Source organism: Haplochromis burtoni, unplaced genomic scaffold (genome assembly GCF_018398535.1).
Source record: "Haplochromis burtoni strain Fernald_Lab_line unplaced genomic scaffold, NCSU_Asbu1 Contig_49, whole genome shotgun sequence".
Classification (NCBI taxonomy): Eukaryota; Metazoa; Chordata; class Actinopteri; order Cichliformes; family Cichlidae; genus Haplochromis; species Haplochromis burtoni.
The window spans coordinates 311,630-329,855 of NW_024582410.1; the positions used below are offsets into that span (position 1 = coordinate 311,630).

Consider the following 18,226-nt stretch of genomic DNA (forward strand, 5'->3'; position numbering starts at 1 on the left):
AACCGTATCTGAAGGCTGCAAGCCACGGTCTGTCACATCTCATCGTCTTCTTTGATCTGTTCTGGGTCACAAAATTCTGATAGCAAAGGTTAAGAAAAATGATTAAGCATTAGGCATCAGTCACTTATCCTTAGCTAGCTGAATGACAACCTATATGATATGATAACCTGCAATTTACAGTATCACCATTTTTTTTAAAAAACAACAACAAATGGCCCAAATTTACTATTTGATTTACTAGAATATAAATAATTAATGATCTGATAATCAAAATCTTTTGTTACAGTCCTGCATTTGGTTATATTTGTTGTTTTGGGGTGGCCTGACTAAGTATTAGGGATTGGATGAGGAGCTTCTACATCATGATGGATCTGATGGGAGCGTCAAAAGGAGACAGATGAGGCGGTTTAAGCATCTAATCACAATGATTCCTTGGTGCATTCCTTTGTAGGTTTTCCAGTAGGGAGGGAGGAGACTCAAAGCTTACTGGAAAGACTGGCTTTCCAAGTGTCTCGGGATTCCCCAACAGGAACTGGAAAACATCGCTGGAGTGATTTTTGTGTGAAATACCCTGCTCAATCAGCTACACTGCAACCACAGAGGGAAAATGATATTATTATCTAAAGGGGAAAATCTTTATCAATTCTTTACCGATTCTAGTTCAAAGGCAGCTAGACGGCGAGGTTTTAGCACGTGTCTCATTATTGCAGTGTGCAAACATGATGTAGACAGTAAAGCTGCACTGCTTTGAGTTTGACGTCAGTGTTTTGCAATGATCAACTGTCAAAAAGACATGCAAGTACTCAGAGAAGGAAGCGTTCGGCATGTTTCTCGATTCCCAATTGAAACCGCAACTTGACCTCAGTGAAAGAAAATGGATGGGTGGATTTTGGCTTAGTGAAAGTAAACGACTTGGCAAGAAAAAAAGGCTAAAACAAAAAAAAGCAGTTGCATTTGTTTTCACTCCTATTATATAAATCTTCAGCGATTTTGGACTCATTTGCAATATTTGATTAATATTTACACTTATTAAAAACTTTATAATTCAACTCATGATTAACATCAACTAATCGCATGGTAGCAACTCACTGCACTTTGGCATGCAAAAGATCATGATGGCCTCCTGAAATTCAAACAGGAGCTTCAGAATGGGGAATAAAGGTGATGTCAGTGACTTTGAACGCGGTGTTTGTGTTTGCGTCAGACAGGCTGGTCTTGGTGCAAATCAAACTGCAAAGTCAACCTGAGTATTGTTCCCTTTATGACTACATCACAAAGCACAGCTCATCTCAAACTGGTTTCATGAAAATGACAGTGAGTTTCACTGTACAAAAATGAGCTCCACACTCCCCAGGATCTCAAACCAAAACAGCACCTTTGGATGTACAGTCAAAAAAAATCAGCAGCAGCTGTGTGACGCGTTAATGACAACATGGACCGAAATCTCTGAGGAATGTTTCCAGCACCTTGTTGACTCTATGCCACAAAGAATTAAGGCAGTTCTGATGGCAACACCTTGGGCCTCACCCCTTACTAGCAAGTGTGCCTAATAAACTGGGTGATGAGTATATATTGCCAGTAAAGCTTCAAGCATGCTACCAGTTGGACTTTTATTGCACGCCTGGAATTTTTGCCTGCTCTTCCTTTTTGAATTTGACATCAGGAGGTAGACCCTTTAATCCCACATACACAAACTCCTACTAAACGCCTCCACGCAAACACAACACAATGAAGGCAACCTGAAAAAGTTAGGCGAGTATGTGTTGGCACAGCACGTCTTTGTGGAATATTTACAGCCCCGTGGAGGCAGCGAAAAGGTTAGCGTGAAGGAGAAAACAATCCACCAGCCCAGTCACGGGCAGCAGAGGATGCCAAGGCCTGGAGGGACCCTGGCCAAATGTCGCTCTATTGCACTCGCTGCACAAACACAACCTACACACTAAGCACTTCACAGCTACACACTGATGAGACACCCAAAGCGAGGCACTTAGTCATGACTCAGGCCATAATAGCCTTCCCACCAGCAGAGGGAATAGTGGAGTGCATCACTATGGTGCATTATTACACAGCTACAGCAGAGGATGGGAAGATACTCGTGATGATAAACACAGAAGAAATGAATCCATTTCTCCCACTGCAATGGCCACTAAAACTCCAACGATGAGAAAGCACAGACTCAACTCAACCTCAAAACACTATATCGGATTCATATCGGTATCGGCAGATATCCAAATTTATGATATCGTATCGGACATAAAAAAGTGGTATCGTTCCATCTCTACTTACAATTAGTGGTAGTGCTATATGACGGCCCTATGAAATTCATAAGCATCCATTTAACTCAGTCATAATGACGTTATGAAAGAAAGAGGTCAAAACACAGCAAAAAAATACATAAAAAGTTGTTTAACGTGTCAAATCGTATGCTTCTTTGAGGAGGACTGAATTCAAGACATGGAAACAAAGAAATCACTGACATTTTTTGATAGCTGGACAGACAAAAACAAAACCTTGAGTTCTGGTATATTCTCTTGCCTGTTTTTTTGCTATTCTTGGATATTTATTTGTATACTGAGGACAATAAACTAATAATGACAACAGTCAGAATCAGATTAAGAGACTAAAGGTAGAAAAGTGAAGAAAGTGAGGACATTTTAAAAGGGCCACAAAAGGGTTAAAAGAATCACATGTGCTAAGAAATGAAGAAGCAACAAAAGGAGGAAGACAAGAAATAAGGAAATGAGTGCTCATTCATTAACTGGAACACCTGTAATTAAGCTCCTTTCCCAGCTCCGTAATATTCCTTTATATGAGAGTGTGACCTTTCACCTCATTGAGACAGCCTCTTTCAGGAGAAACATAGCGTCGCTACATCTGTTTTTGTGTGTGTAACTGGATCTCGCCGCGTCCGGCTCTGAGCCAGTGTCGTGTCGATATCCAAAGCAGTCCGTAACGCAGACAAGCAAACACCTTGTTGTTAACTCACCCCCCGGGGACTACCTGAGTTCGACCTTCTGCGAAACACTTTATCGACTAAACACTTTCACATTAGGGCAAAACATTGAGGCCAGCAGCTCAGCCAGTGCTCTCTCAGCATTCACAAACTCATTCTTGGGCATGAAAAGTAAAACACAAAGCTTCTTCTAACAGATCACATCGTGGAAACGGGGCTCTTTCAACTAGTTTAATATGTCATGCATGCCTCAGTGCACTTGTCCTGCCCAGAGGGGGAAACGGTCATTGCAGACGTCTTGATCAGTGAACTGTGAAGATGTGATGCTGGCTCACTGTGACAGTCCTAGTCACAGACAGTATTTGAGAGAGGAATGTCCTCTGCAACAGTTAAGCTGTTGACACCCACAACATAAACTGCAGCTGTAAGCACACAGATAATGATTGTGATAAAGCAGAGAGAATCTATGCAGAATCACAGCCTGCTGTGGCCAAACTCGTGCAGTAGAGCATTTAGGGCCACCCTGCTCTGGTATTCTGACACCAGCACCTCGATCATGACATCACCTAATTGAAAGATGCAGGACTGGTCGACTGTCTTCTTCCGCTCAGAAACAGACCAATCAGGCCAGGACAAAAAAAAAAAAGGGACGGCAAGCAAAAAGACAGATGACATCACGCCTCCTCCAGTCATTTCCTGTCAAAGTAGATGCTATTTTTTTGCTGACAGCATGCACAGTCATATGTACATGCTCTTATCTCAACACAACACCACGTATGAGGATGCTGAAGGACGTGCCACTAATAAGTGGTTTGCAGCAGATCATTTTAATTTTTAACTGCAGCACTGTGCAAGAACATCAAGGGCACAGCAATAACAAATGCTGATATAATCCACAGGGTGACAAATTCCTCACAGTTTCAACAAAGGTTTTTATCAGTGAGGACAATCACCTCACTGCTTTTTTCTTTCTTTCCAAGCACCAGTCCACCTGCATGCTTGTAGGCTTTTCATGACTTACTCATCAGTGATCTGGATTAGAAATATGACAGCTGAACGCTACTACATCATTACTATTCCATGACGTTTGGAGAGGCATTAAAGGGCAACATAGATATAATATGGTGGGGTGTTTAACAGTGACGCAAAATGCTGTTAAATATATTGAGTTAGGGGGCAGGACAATATATTTCACTTTCTAAATGACCTTATCTTGAATAATAGGACGTTGAGGCTCCATGTACACCAAGTATGATGCCTGATAGGGGAACACAAAGGCGAAAAGTGCCAGATAAAAGGGGTTTAAACCCATGTAAACAAACCTGTACCTTGCACCTGTCTTCCCATTACTATATTGACTGTATGCCCACTAGCTACCTGCTAGGCAGTTGCTGAAGGTTAAGCTACCTTGAGGTGAACGCTGAGATTGTTGATTTTAACAATCTGACTCAACTACACAACTGGTTCAACCCGACTTAGCAAGTGTCTGGAGGATTAGCAGCTCGCGTGGTGCTAGCACACTTAGCTGGGTAGCCACGTCTCAGGTCCTGTGAGGGTTACCAACTCAAAAACGCACAGTGACAGTCAAAGGAGGGACGTGTTAAATTACAGGACACCCTTCATCTATGTGCGGCAAGCATAAACTCATTAAAGTGAGGTTTTTGTGGGTGCTAGCTAACGCCTGTGACAGCTTGATCCATTCGTCGTCGCTTTATTTCCACTCCCTGTCTGCTAGCGTTAACCTCAACTCATCACTGACCTGGAGAGATGCTTCAGGATCTGCTTCTTGATGAGCCCCGCCATGGTTGCGCAAATCCGATATCCGAGCCTCCGCCGCCGGGTGTCACAGCTAGCTGGCTAGCCAAACCGCTAGCTTTTCCCACTCGAGGTTTAAACTCACAGCTCACAGCCTGATCCCTTCGCCCGCGTTCATGTTAGCGGTGTTCCCGCTTTATTCTCTGGGAGACGAGGGGCGAGATGGGCGGAGAGACGGCATTTCGGACGTCCGAGTGACAGACAAGCTCGGAGACAAAGCATATCGCGTTAGGCCATTTCACGCAAATATACCGACAGAGGTCTGAAACGGTCCGGATCACTGCAATACCTCACACCGTACACCTGGACGGAGCGGCGTCTGCTGTCACGGCGTCTGGGCGGGGACTAATGCGGGGTTCATAGTCTGCTAGGAAATTCCCATTACCCACAGCCGGGTAAGTGCCAGTGTTACAAGTGGTAACGTTTTACAGTATATAAACATGTCTTCTTTATGATTTTATCATTTCATCTAAAATGGGGCTTGCTAAACTATATTAAAAGTATATGCTGATCAAGCCAACACTTCAGTCTCGATTAATAAACGTTTTGGACGTACTTTCATTGTCATATCTACATGTTCTAAAAATGTAACTTACTTTATTCTGAAAATCTATTTTACGATGGTTTTTATAAAACAAACAAGTCTCATCTTTTAATTTCGTTTTTATTCTGTTTTTTTCTTTCAGGATTTTTAAAGGCGTGATCTATTTTAAGGAAGATGTAATTTCAATTCATATCTTTAAAATTAAAAATTAATTTTAATGAAAGTGGTTTATCCATTTATTTATTTATTCAATTTCCTTCTTTTTTTTTCAATTAACGTCGAAGATATAAATGAAGACATTTATCAAATTACTTAAAAAAAAGTTTAAAAACTTTTTAAATGAAATGAAGATTTTCGTGATAAATTAATCTTTTCCTCATTTTGCATAATTTATACCACGTAACATCTGTCCACTGATTGAATTTAGCTATTTATACTCATATTTAAAAGACAGCTACAAAACTTTTCAACCAGCTATACAGGCACTATTGGGTCCTCTGGATGACGAAATATCATTGTCACTATTATTAACTTTCTTTCTTTTTTAACTTCATAATTAAAAACGTCAGACCATTAAACAGCATTGCTTTGTAGTAGAAGTAGAGGGTTGAAAGTGCCGAACTGGCCTGCCTGCAGTCCACAGCTCTAAATAACTGAAAACATTTAAGCATCACGAAACAAAACATAAAATGCAAAAAGAAGACAATGCCAATGCAAAAGGTAACACTGACTTATTTTAACTCTCTTAATAGTCTACACTTGTTGCACATTTGAGTTTAATACACAATTATTATTCAGTACATTTTGAAGGAACAAATCAAGGTGTGAATTGGATCACTTATAAGCTCTCCCTCTGGAATAAAACAGGGCAGTAACTCATTCCACTTTTTAAGTTTATAGTTTTTTTCCACATATACATGCTAACATTTTTATCATCTTCTGACTTAGTATTTCCATTTTCCTTCCTTTTATTGGCAATTCTTTTGTACTTTTCTATATGCAAAATTGTTATGTTGCACATCTCTGCTGAATAAAAGATTTAGGGAAACATAGACAGTTGCATTTAATTTAATTTAATTTAATTTAATTTAATTTAATTTAATTTAATTTAATTTAATTTAATTTAATTTAATTTAATTTAATTTAATTCGAACGTCAATAATTTCATCAGTGTTCTGCACATGCAATGCTCTCATGTATAGAACAATGCTTGTTCTGGTTTTGACTTTAAACGCTCTCTTAGCGACATCTAGTGTTCAAACCGAGAATGTGACCATTTCGTCGTTTTTTACGTCTTTTTTTAAGAAAGGGGGCAGAAAATTACTAATATTCTGTCTCAGAACGTTTTCGTTATGTGGTTTAAAGAACAAAATCCAGAAATAAAATAAAAGTCTATCAGTAAAGATGCAGATTAAAAAGCCCTAAAGAATAAAATGACAACATTATTAAAATATATACCATGAATGAGTACTTAACGATGCCACAAAGATCACTAAGACCACTGAACTGTTGGTGATTTATTCACCTTTATAATGCGTTTACTGACTTTGACATTTGCACACGGACTCTGTGACTTTTCTGATGTCTCTTCTCTGCGCGAACGTGTACAGTACGTGATTTGCTGCCGTGCCAAAACTTCAGCTGCCACGTATGAAAGGAGGAGCAAACTGGAAGGGCAGAAAGTGCCCCTCCCTGCGCTGCGCTGCTTCACTGAACTGTGTGCAGAAAGTTTGCATCAGCAGAAAGAAAGAAAAAAAAACAGCATTAGGGGAAATTTGTAAGAATAATAGAGACAAAAGTGTGTGGATGGCACACCGACTGACACTTTGATAAATCTTTTCTTCTTCTCTCCCCTTCACGTTATTAAAAAGTCACAGTTTTTCTGCAAATGATGAGAGTATGACACACCTATATAAATCTGTCTTTATGCGATTATCACACGTGATGCAAAGATAAAAACATGCCTAATATAAAAATTTACTATAAGTGCAGCAGCCCACTAATCATTCATTGCTTCCTAGTGTTTTATGTCACCGGACAAGACCCATTCAGAGCCTGGAGTTGGGCATGGGACAACCCCCATCCGCATACCTCAGCGCAAAAGCCCCCCCGGGGAAAGACACGAAGCGCTCACTGATACGCTGCTGGTCCAGTCAGTGGGACTGGACTGAAAAGCCTCTCCATCCACGACTGCAAAACTAGCAGCCCTCTCTCTCACACACGTCTCAAAGCTCCCGCTAACCATGACTGCGAAAAAGCCAAAGAATAGCGACAAGAGCGCCGCATCCAGCCAAGAAGATGCGCCGAAGAAAACCCAAAAGAGCAGCCACAACGGAGCGAGTGCCCCCGGACCTCAGGGGTCGCCACGGCCAGGCAGCTGCCTGAGTCTTCTTGTGACCACGGTGTTTTATGTGGCGTTAATAGGTGCTGCAGGGTTCGCTGCTTTTCACGTACAGCAAGCGCTGGATGAAATCCGCCAGACGAGCGCAAAACACGAGGAGAGCGCACGGCAAAGCGCAGAACTGAGCGGCAAAGTGGAAAGTGTCGTTCAACAGGTAGGTAGGAAAGAATACGAATCAATGGATAGAACTTCTAAACGCCACTTTTCTTTTATCCAGGTATTTTCCAGAACTCTAAAAGGAAGCATCGCCTTATAATAAACGCGTATGCACGTATATAGACGTGGATAATGTGGTTTTACTTCATGTACTCTAGGAGTCTGTGTTTGTGAGCTCTAAAATGTGAGTGGGTAATAAAATTTCAGACCCACTCAATAATACGTCATCTACAGTATTATGAATTTCTTTATCGCGGGTTTCTTTGAATGAGAACAAGTCGTTTCTGATTGCAAAGCTGGACAAGGCAGATTAGGATGGATTCACAAGGTCAGTCATTAATGCAGAGATTCAGCTTTCTCTTGCTTCACAAAGAACATGAGGTGGCAATATCTTTTCCAGAAATCAGCCCTGCTAAAAAATTCAAATTCATATCTAGGCTGTTAAAGTGGAGACTGAGACTCCGTAAAAGGCTTGTTTCATATATCATTTCTTCTTGTGCTTGATCTGAATGATACCAAAAAGAGAGAGGAGACAGGATTCATCTCAGGCACATAAAAGCAGCCCACTGCAAACCTTCTGTTTGCTAGGATTGATAAATCAGAAGCAAACTGTGTAAAAAGGATGTGTGGCCTTTAGAAGCAAGGGACTGCACTGAGCCCCAGTATAAGATTATCTTACACTGTGAAGCTCCGATACAGTTCAAGGAATAACAATACTGAGAAACTGAAAAATTCCTGCACCATCTTTTCAACCTTGTAGAGATTTCATTTTTATACTTTGAATTTGAGCTTCATTTGCACGGCTGTAGACTGTGAAATCTAACAACATCTAAATGCGAGAAAATAGTGTGAGTAAAATTTGTCTTTGTGTTTCCAATGTTCTTTATAAAGGTGGAGTCTCTGAGGGGTGTTGTGGATGGACTGGAGTCATCTCTGGGGATCACACGGGTGGAGATGGAGGGGGCCATCAGTCGAATGAAGAGAGCCGAGGTGGAGACGAGGAGAGTGGAGGAGGCCCTTCAGAGGCTCCAGAATGATCTACTCAGGGACCTTTCAGAGGGTATCAATGACGTGAAGGAGGCTCGAGAGAAAGACTTCTCCTCTCTGGAGAAGACTATTGAGGAGCGCTTAGCTGAGGCCAGCCAGTCCATTAAAGCCAGCGTTGCAGAGTTCACTGAAGCTCAGAGTGAGGCGCAGAGCCAGCTGGCTGATCTTAAAGCCCGCCTGGGTGACATCGAAGACCCCGCTCTCATCAAACAAGAGCTGTCGGCCATTGTTGATGCTGTAGCTGAAATTAAAACAGCCAAAGATGCAGCTGACTCGTCAGGTGATTCCCTCAGACAGCAGATCAGTGCAGTGAGGGAAGAGCTCCAGACTCGCAACCGAGAGGTGGCCTCAGTGTCTCAGGAAATTGAGACAGTGAGGAAAGTGATGCAAGACACCACTGGGAATCTGAGGGAGTCTCTGTCTTCAACCGAGGCTTCGCTTCAGGCTCTGAAGGACAAGGCTGTGATGCTAGAGAGTGGCATGGAGCAGTTTGCCGATGCTGTTCGTAATGTGGAGGAGCAAGTGAATGAAGCAGCTACTCAGGCCCTGCTGAGAACTGATGACCTTGCAGCCAGAGTCAAAGCATCGGAGGAGAACGTAGTTTCAATGTCTGCCTCAGTGTCAGACATCAACTCCAAAGTACAATCGCTGCTTGACAAGCATGATGCACATGAGAGCAGTCTGGCTGCACAGGGGAAAACTGTGGAGGACATTAAAACTAATTTGGAGCAAGAACTGGAGGCAGTGAAGAGCAGTTTGGAGGATCTCCAGTCTAGTATAGCTGCTCTAGAAGGAGACAAGACAGAGTTACCTTCAGCAGACTCCAGCCTGGGTGAGCAGGTGGAGGACCTGGAGAGGAGGCTCGCTGCTTTGGAGGACAACAGCAGCAGGATGAAGCCCGAGCAGCTGGAGAACTTAAGAGACATGGTAGCTGGTTTGGAAGGCAAAGCAGCCAAGCTAGAAGGCCACGATCAGGCTATCGCTGCCCTGCAGCAAGCCCTGCAGAAGACCACAGAGTCACTGGCAGGCCTGTCTGAACAGCCCGACATCACGGAGGAGTAGTTAGCAATGTCCCATCGGGATGTCAAAACATGCAACAACAGGGTCAATAATGAATCCAAACGGGTGACAAGCTTTTCCTAGTTTTAAAAAGAAAGGTTTTTCAGAGTTGATGGTTGATGCCATGAAGTTGCACACTAGAAAAGAACATGAGGACAGTTAGAGCAGGAGTGAGAGAGGCAGAGACGGACTGCTCATCTGTGAATCCACACTCATTCTGCACTGTACTTTTCTATTTTTTTCTTTTTTTCAAACTCACCGTTTTTGTGCCAGTTGGCTGTTTTTTAATCTTTCTAGTGGATCAATGAGCTCATTTTGAGCACCCCGTTTTTATTCACTTTGTTTTTTTTGTTTTTTAAGAATTAAAAAAAACCTTGTTAACTCAAAATTGTGAAGAATTATTTCTGGGTGTGAACTACGTGATAAAATGATTTCTTACTTTGGTTCATTACATCATGGGTAATGTATTGACAGGAAGGGCGGGAATGAAAAAATAAGAGACATGATTTACCCAGTGGCTGATGGGGAGAGGGGAAAAATCATAATCCGTCTTCGCTACATTATTTATAACTTCAGCATCGTGTTATTAATAATATGTAACAAGGCTGTGGAGTCCAGGCAACGATTTTTCACCTCTTAATGAATAAATACCAGATGCTGAACTCTTTATACAAGTGAAAAATAGTTTTGCCTCTTTACCAAGTGTTCCATAGGAAGGCGCTTCCTTCAGCAACAGCTAAAGCTGTGGTTGGGTGACCACTTCATTGGAATACTTCAAAGCTATCTGTTTTGGTTTAAGGCATTTGGACATCAATAAACTATTTAAGTAATCTAGAGAGTACATCAGGAAACACTCATGTACTGCATATCTCTAGTGACAAACTGGATTTCCAAGTCTGTAGCACTTTAATGGTAAAGGTAAGACGATTTAGGACAATGTGTTAAGTAAAAGCTGTAAGAAGAACTGATGCGTGGGGAGTGATGTCAGTAAGATATTATCCAAACATTAAAAAAGGGTCATGGACTGCCAAACTAATCAGACACAACATTAAAACCATTGGCACTGAAAGATCATCGCTTTATAAAATCTTTTTAAGTTGGAAAACCTTTTTTTCTGGCATTCATAAGACACTAGTAGTGCAGTACTCACACCAAATTCTTGTACATTGGGATATCTGCATCACTTATACTACTACAGAATAAGCCATGAAAGTGGTTGATTAACAGTTCAATCCTTTCCTTATTTACTGGCTTTGCATCATGTCAGTTAGGGTAGCTAATTCACTTAAACCCGATGTTGGTGGGTTAAAGGGAAAAAGAAAGGGATCTAAAATGGCTTATTTCAAAGGATGAACCGAGGGGGTGTGAAGCAAGTCCAAAATCATAATATAGCACTTTGACTTTAATGGGAGGCTGGACTGGAGAGGATTAAAAACTGCAGTAATTATTAGTTAATTGACAGTTAAAACTATAAAGAGGAAGCGCAATAAATGAATAGAGAAGAATGACACAGCTTCTAAGGCCTCCGATTTCCACAGAACTTTAACCGATCGAGCATCTGTGAGATAAACCGAACAAGCACCCTGCAGGTCACTGGAGCCAGGGGTCCCACTGAGGTCCTTTGTCCAGCTTTGACAAGTCAGAGCTTTTCTGGTTTGAAGAGGGGGATCCAAACAATATGTGGCAGGTGGTTTTATTGTCGTGGCTACTTGCAATCGGTGACAGGGCTGGTCAGAACCAATAACTGGAGCTATAACTCAGTAATTCACATATACCCTGGAGACACGAGAGAGATTCTGCAGAGCTCTGCTGGAACGCGAATAGGCACATTCCTCAAAATGTCAAGCTACTGTATCCCCTAAAGCTAGTATTATGTGGCCCATACTGAATATCAGGGAGATTATAGAAGGAGGAGGAGAAGCCATCGCACATGGCATGAAACCCGATGGAAATGTATGAGAGAATTGTGCAGGTAAAAAAGAGAGTTGTGCAAGTGAAACTTCTTGTGGGGGGCAAAACCAGCAAACTTTTCATGCAGTTGTATTTGTTTTACTGGGGATTCTTGACTTGGTAAGTAATGAAACTGACACATTTAGATGGAGCCAGGCAAAGAAAAACAATAAAGCGATCAAATCTTCATCCTCGAGGTCCAGATCATATTACGCCATTTAGAAAAGCTGACAGCCTCAGATCATAGTGATTGCTTCAAGGGTGTTCAGATGCTCACATTTGTTTTATTCGTAATAAAAAACAGATTTATTTCAGTATTTGTTCTTGTTCTAAAACAGCAGTATGACAGGTAATCGGGTTAAATCGATGAATTGAAGCCGGTGTCGGTTTGTTTTTCATGTTGGCTTGTGTATCTCTCCAATGTCTGTTATATCAGCTATCTCGTTGACCTGTTTACTTGTGACGCTCAAATCTCCCTCGACTGCAGTGAGGTTGCTTAATGTCTGTCGAAGCTCAGCGATCTCTCTCTCTCTTTCCATGAGATCTTTTGCTAATCGTCCTATCCGAAGAGTCAGGTCTGACAACTGGGGCTCAAACGCGCCAAAGTCTCTCCTAATATTAGCCACCTTTGGTTTAAGGTCGCTGGCAAAGGTCACCGTTCTTATCACGCGGGCCCGGCCGCTCTCTAGCTCCACCAAGCGCTCCGAGATCTGCTCGTCGGCGCTGGCGAGTTCAGGGATGCGTCTGCGGAGCTGCTCTATGGCCTGAGAATTGCGTTCAGATGCGGATCGGAGGTTGGAAACTCGATCGATGCTGCTGGCCAGCACATCCCCGATGCGTTTCACCATGCTGTGCTCCACCCGAGCAGCCTCGTCTTCAAGCTCGCCCACCTGAGTCAGCAGAGACTCCACCTCAGAGTGCAGGCCATCCATCCTGCGCACATCTGTCCTCACTGACGACACCTAGATGGCCATAGGGAAAAAAGAAATGTTTGAAACAGCACTAAGAAAGCTTTTTTTGTAAGGCCTTTGCATTATTGCACAGCACTGTGTAAGTATTTAGTCTAGTATTAATCAGATACCGATACCAGAGTTGCTATCAATATGATTAATCTCTACCCACATACACTTGCACTCTAGAAAAAGAAAAGGCGTGACATCAATAACATCATCAATAACCTTGCTGGTAAAGTCCTTTGTGATGGTCGATGTCCGTGCTTCGATCTGACCCACAGCTTCTCTCAGTGAAGTCAAGCTGCTCTGAAGCTGAGCCCTCTTCTCAGTCAAGCCAGTAGCCCACTCCTTCAGCCGAGCTACATCCTGCTCCAAACCCTCCAGCTGAGACTTCAGAGCCCCACGCTGACCCCCGAGACTCTCTAGCATCAGCTGGACGCTCTCACACTGAAACAGGTGGTACAGGACATGTTTTTTCCCCAATGGAAAAAAAAAACCCAAACACCTCAGGACAGAAGACGATTCACTGAGAGGAAAAAACAAATCAGACATTGTTCTGTAAAAACAAAAAAAAGATTTTTTTATTAAATAAGCTTAGTGACACAACAGGTGACACAAGAACAAGATGGAAACGTGACATTCAAATATGTGGATTGTCTTGATATTTGCAAAGCTTCTTCTGTTTAAAATCTAATCTAACACTTAGAAATTTTATTGACCCTGTTCATTATTGCTTGTTTCCAACTGATCAGGGGATCTTTTGCTGTTTAAACAACAAAAACGTGCAAAGAAAATGGTCAACAATGACGACCTTGCATCAAAGGTGGTGATATGAAACTGCTTTGTTCTCAATCAAAACTTTAAAACCTAAAACATATCCAGTTTACATTTGAATAAAATAGAGAAAAACAGAGAAGACTGAACAAAGACTGGCACATTTAATGCTTTAAAACTATATCAGTGCATATGGATACCTTGAGAGTAGTCGGGCATATTTAATAAAATGGTGCACAAAGGTACATGTATCCGACTTCTGTAATACAGTGCAGTGTTTTAATGAGCTCGTGTTGACATCAGGCTAGTTTTCTGACATTAAAGTGAGGTACAAAGTTTACAGAGATACTACTAAACTCAACTTAAGGGGTTTACAGCCTACAGTTAAACAGGACATTCCTACTCATTTTTCCTAGTGGACAAAAAAACAACAACAATGACATCATTCCGTGAGGTCATCAAGAAAAGGCTCGGTCAATTTATCCTCTTCATCTTTCTCCCACTCTTCCTCCTCCTCATTCCATTCCACTTCCTCCAGAGCGTCAGAGTTCATTTGGCTGTCAACCCCACTTTCCCTCAACACCATGGTGAGTTCACGGACCGCCTCTTTAACCACGGACAACTCATTTTTCATCTTCATGATGCTGTTTTGAGCCTGCAGGGTGTCCAGCTCCTGTCTGATCTCGAGGATTTCATTTGTTGCTTTCAGCATGCTGTCCTCAGTGCCGAACACCTGCAAGGTCACCTCCTCCAGCCTCTTCTCCATCCCGCTCAGATCTCCACCCAGTTTGAGGATGGAGCGCACCGCCTCTTCTACCTCCGGCAGATGCTCTTCGCAGGCCCTCGCACGGGGAATGTGCTCCTGGAGCTGAGAGCTTAGCTCGGCCTCCCTCTTGTTCAGGATGCCGATCTGCTCCTCCAGCTTGTGGATCTGCTTGGTGTTCCAATCCAGCTGATCCTGCGCTCGCTTGACGTCGTCCTCCTCTGTGCGCTCCAGAGCTCGGGCGTTCCTCTTTGTGCTGTCCTTGAGCTCCTCCAGCCTCTCCGCCAGTGAACGGATTCTCCGCTCGGCTTCATTCACCCGCTCTGTGGCTCCTGCATGAGTGTCCCTGGACTCGGCCTTGAGTGAGGTGAGATCGGTGGTGATGGCTGCCAGACTCTCTTGCCACGTCTGGGTCACGTTGAGGAAGTGGGCGTTGACCTTCTCCAGATCACGGGAGGCAGAGCTTTCATCAGCCTGTATTGTCGTGACAGCAGCATGGAGGGTGGAGATGTCCTGCTGGAGTTTTGTCACCAGGGAGATGGTGGAGACCGCATCCTGTAGCTCACCCTCAGAGGCGGCAAGCTGCAGCCGCAACACAAAACAGGAGTGCTGTTTCTGTGGGAGCTCTATGATCCGCAGTATTCATATAATACACAAAGTGGTGCACTTATAACTCAACTTTAAAAGAATTAAATTCATGAAGATAGTTTTTTTTCTCCCTTTCTTTAACTTAAAGGTACTTTTTGTAATTATCCCTGTAGTTATATAAATCTTTCAACACCAGGGGGCAGTATTTGACATTGGGTGGACTTCATGTTTTCAGAAGTGCCCATAATTGTAAATAACAATGCACCCCTAATGACTTGCTTTGGTAAATAAAGGCTTGCTGCACCATCTTGTGGTTCAAATCAGTATCACATGAGAATACAGGTCCTGGTTCAAATTCAGGTGACATCTTTTAAACAAAGAAAAATCAAAGCAGTTGTTTCTGCTCTGTCATTGACTTTGGGTAATATTGGAAGGTTTTAAGGTGTTTTTAAAACATAGGAATTTACAAAAGGTATAGCAGCATCCTTTCTGACTTGATGCTTAAAGTTAGTTGCATATGTTTGAGGTGAGTAAAAAAAACCCAGAATTTCTCAAGAAATGCAAAGACTAAGCAAGTTTAATTCTGCAAAAAATGTAACCATAGTTTTCCCCTCCCTTGAGGTTAAACAAAATATATATAAAATAAATAAAATATAATAAGAAAACACTTTTTCTTTGCTAAACTTAAATTCAAATGGGCTGAAATGCAATAATCTCAAATGGAATTTAGGTGAACAGACACATTGGATTTTATGTGTCCAGATTTTGGAATATTTGTCTCACAGCTTTCCTTAAGCAACCCAATACAACACAATCATTGTTAAGTTTATTTGTTTTGCCCAAAGAACTAAATTCTATGTTGAAATAAAGAACATCTGGTAGCCATAGAGTCCAGTGAAAAAAAAAGGTAGGGTTTTATAATACAGTGTGTGGTTAAAAAGCAGTTCCGCTCAAATAAAATCTATTTTATCCAAAGTATTAATAATTGCCTACAAATACCTACTAGATACAGTAGAATAAGGGGCAACAGTTCACGTTTTTACAGGAGCCAATAAATAATTACACTGTAACTAATTTTCAGTAATGCATAACTTCCTTAAACCTTAAAATTACTTAAAACCAAGTTATTATTTCCTGTAAAATATCTGAAGTGCTGTCCTACTTAAACGTACCTACACATAGTACTTACAGTATAATAACTTCTAATTACATCTTCTCTAAAATACATGTTAACATACAAGCTATAAACTACTTAAAATTACTTATGGGCTATTTAAAATTACTTGGGCGCAACTTAAAATGACATAAAACTCAATGATTTCTTCTTTCCTGTGAAATACCTGGAGTTAGCACTACTTAAAAGTAGTTACGCTGATACTTACAGTATAATTATTTCTTCTTGCCTAAAAACATTATTACACCCTTATCCTACTGTATCTAGCAGTAAATATTTATAGATACATAATTACATCGTAATTTCATGTAAAATACACTTAAAATCGATTTAATTCTAGGGGAATTACACTCTTTATCGTCGGGCTAAATATTTAAAGATCGCTAAGTATTTGACATTCACACCCATCAAAATTTGCAGATTCATGGTCCAAACACGTTGGATCTGCTCCACAGTCAATCAAACGTACCTTTTTGGAAACTCTGACAATCTCCTCCTCCATGTCGAACAGACTGGAAGTTTTTCCGTGTAGAGATCTGTATTTTTCCTCAATCTGGGAAAACTTCTCATTCTGCTGCAGCACCAACCTGAAAGTCAGAAAACCTTCAGAGAGAAGTCCTCTGTAGTTCTGAAGAAAGCGTTAATACTAATATGTGGACTTACCAGCTCAGAGCCCCGCAAGCTGCGAGCGACAACAAGCACATTACACTTCTAATGTCCAGGCCCGAGGACGTTTTGTTCACTCCTGTCTTGTCTCCTGCTTCAGTCTTCACTTTCTGCGTTTCTTCTTTCCCGTTTGAGCCTTCTGATGGTTCATCGCTTTGCTTCTGTGCCTGCGTCTTCCTCCTCTGCTTTAGTTCAGTAGGCATTTTAGCGCAGTAATAAACCGCTGGTTATCTTTTTATAGCCTATTTAGAGAGTTAAACGGGCTTACCAGAGTTTGTTACCTTGCACAGAAAAACAAGACTCCTGTTTTAGAGAGAAGTTCATAATGTAGAAATCAACTTCAAAAACGCAAAAAATAACGGACTGAGTGTGCGTGTGTTGGCGCTTTAAAAGGACTTTTTCTTTACCCCTGTTCCTTGGAAAAATGCGACCTTCAAGGGGTGCTTCGTAAGCTCGTAAATATTAATACTGTAATGTTTAACTAGTTAAAAGCACCAACGCTTTTAGTTGTTTAAATGCTATAAACACAAAGAGAAACATTTTACTCCAGTAACTGATTATTTGTTCGTGATGAAACCTTTAAATTAAGCAACTTTTCGCCAGGTTTAGCAGTGTTGTTTGATTTTGCATCAAATTTCCGACAATGACCGCACGACTATCAACGCAACAACCGGCCACGTAAGCGGTTGCCAGAATTTGCTCTGAAATTGGGCAAAGTGGATTAATGTCTGCAGAAGTAGATCAACATTTGATAGACTGTCCGATGCGGAAGAGAACTTTACTGATATAATTTTAAATTTTCACTGATTATTTAAGATATTTATCAAAAAGACGAGATCACGTTTCAGCTTTTTAAAGCGAGAACTGCTGCTTTTATCTGGTTTATACTATTGACTTTTAACGAAGTGATATTTGCCCAATAAAAACACGCAAAGGTCTTGAGCCACCCTTTAGTCTTTTATATTTTTATAGAGAAAAATTGGAAATGAATGCATCAATTGCATGAAACACTGAAATTTACAAAAGATACGGAAGTACAGTAGGTAAGGGAAAATTGAGTGGGTGGGACAATAGAAGGGCCAGATGCATCTCTCAGGTCCTCCAGTTTTTTTAGGGCACACTACTCACCCTGATGATAAAGGTTTTCTGCCAATAGCTCTTTGAGAATCATCTTGTTAATGCAAAAATATTTTATGCCTGTCAAACTGTGCTGTCATTGGCATTTTCAAAGATTCAGGCTGGGTTCTTGGATGTTTAAGAGTTTTGCACAGTACTGTGAATAAGAAGTCTTAAAAAGAAAAAACAAATCCCACTTAAATCTAAAAAAAAAAAAAAAAAAAAAAAAAAAAAAAAAAAGTTTGCAGGCACACGGACCACGGACAC

General features: G+C 41.4%; 3 protein-coding genes across 7 annotated transcripts in view; 1 reads left to right on the forward strand and 2 right to left on the reverse strand.

Annotated features, from left to right (window-relative positions):
• Nucleotides 1-5,134, reverse strand: part of uhrf1bp1l (UHRF1 binding protein 1-like) — a 31,830-nt gene extending 26,696 nt beyond the window's left edge. For 2 of the 4 annotated variants that reach the window (XM_014329285.2, XM_005947549.2), the window contains exon 1: nucleotides 4,713-5,134. In XM_014329285.2, the coding sequence (XP_014184771.1) occupies nucleotides 4,713-4,756 (44 nt within the window). In that variant the 5' untranslated portion in view covers nucleotides 4,757-5,134. The remainder of the gene's footprint in view (nucleotides 1-4,712) is intronic. The other 2 variants (XM_014329286.2, XM_014329287.2) reach the window with 2 other exon arrangements.
• Nucleotides 5,135-7,427: 2,293 nt separating this feature from the next.
• ckap4 (cytoskeleton associated protein 4) lies at nucleotides 7,428-10,579 on the forward strand. The gene is made up of 2 exons (XM_005947548.3): nucleotides 7,428-7,867; nucleotides 8,761-10,579. Exons 1-2 carry the CDS (start codon nucleotides 7,556-7,558, stop codon nucleotides 9,976-9,978), a joined length of 1,530 nt encoding a protein of 509 aa, XP_005947610.1. The 5' UTR covers nucleotides 7,428-7,555; the 3' UTR covers nucleotides 9,979-10,579.
• Nucleotides 10,580-12,189: 1,610 nt separating this feature from the next.
• On the reverse strand, nucleotides 12,190-18,152 carry LOC102302329 (IKBKB interacting protein). Of its 2 annotated transcripts, XM_005947547.3 has the most exons (4): nucleotides 16,841-18,152; nucleotides 16,647-16,764; nucleotides 13,104-13,325; nucleotides 12,190-12,887 (listed from the first exon to the last, which is right to left on the reverse strand). In XM_005947547.3, the coding sequence occupies exons 1-4, from the start codon at nucleotides 17,044-17,046 to the stop codon at nucleotides 12,321-12,323; spliced, it is 1,113 nt and encodes a 370-aa protein (XP_005947609.1). In that variant the 5' UTR covers nucleotides 17,047-18,152; the 3' UTR covers nucleotides 12,190-12,320. The 2 variants fall into 2 exon arrangements, with proteins under 2 accessions (XP_005947609.1, XP_005947608.1); XM_005947546.3 differs by lacking the exons at nucleotides 12,190-12,887; nucleotides 13,104-13,325 and adding an exon at nucleotides 13,727-14,997 and having other exon boundaries at nucleotides 16,841-18,150.
• Between the last annotated feature and the right edge of the window lie 74 nt (nucleotides 18,153-18,226).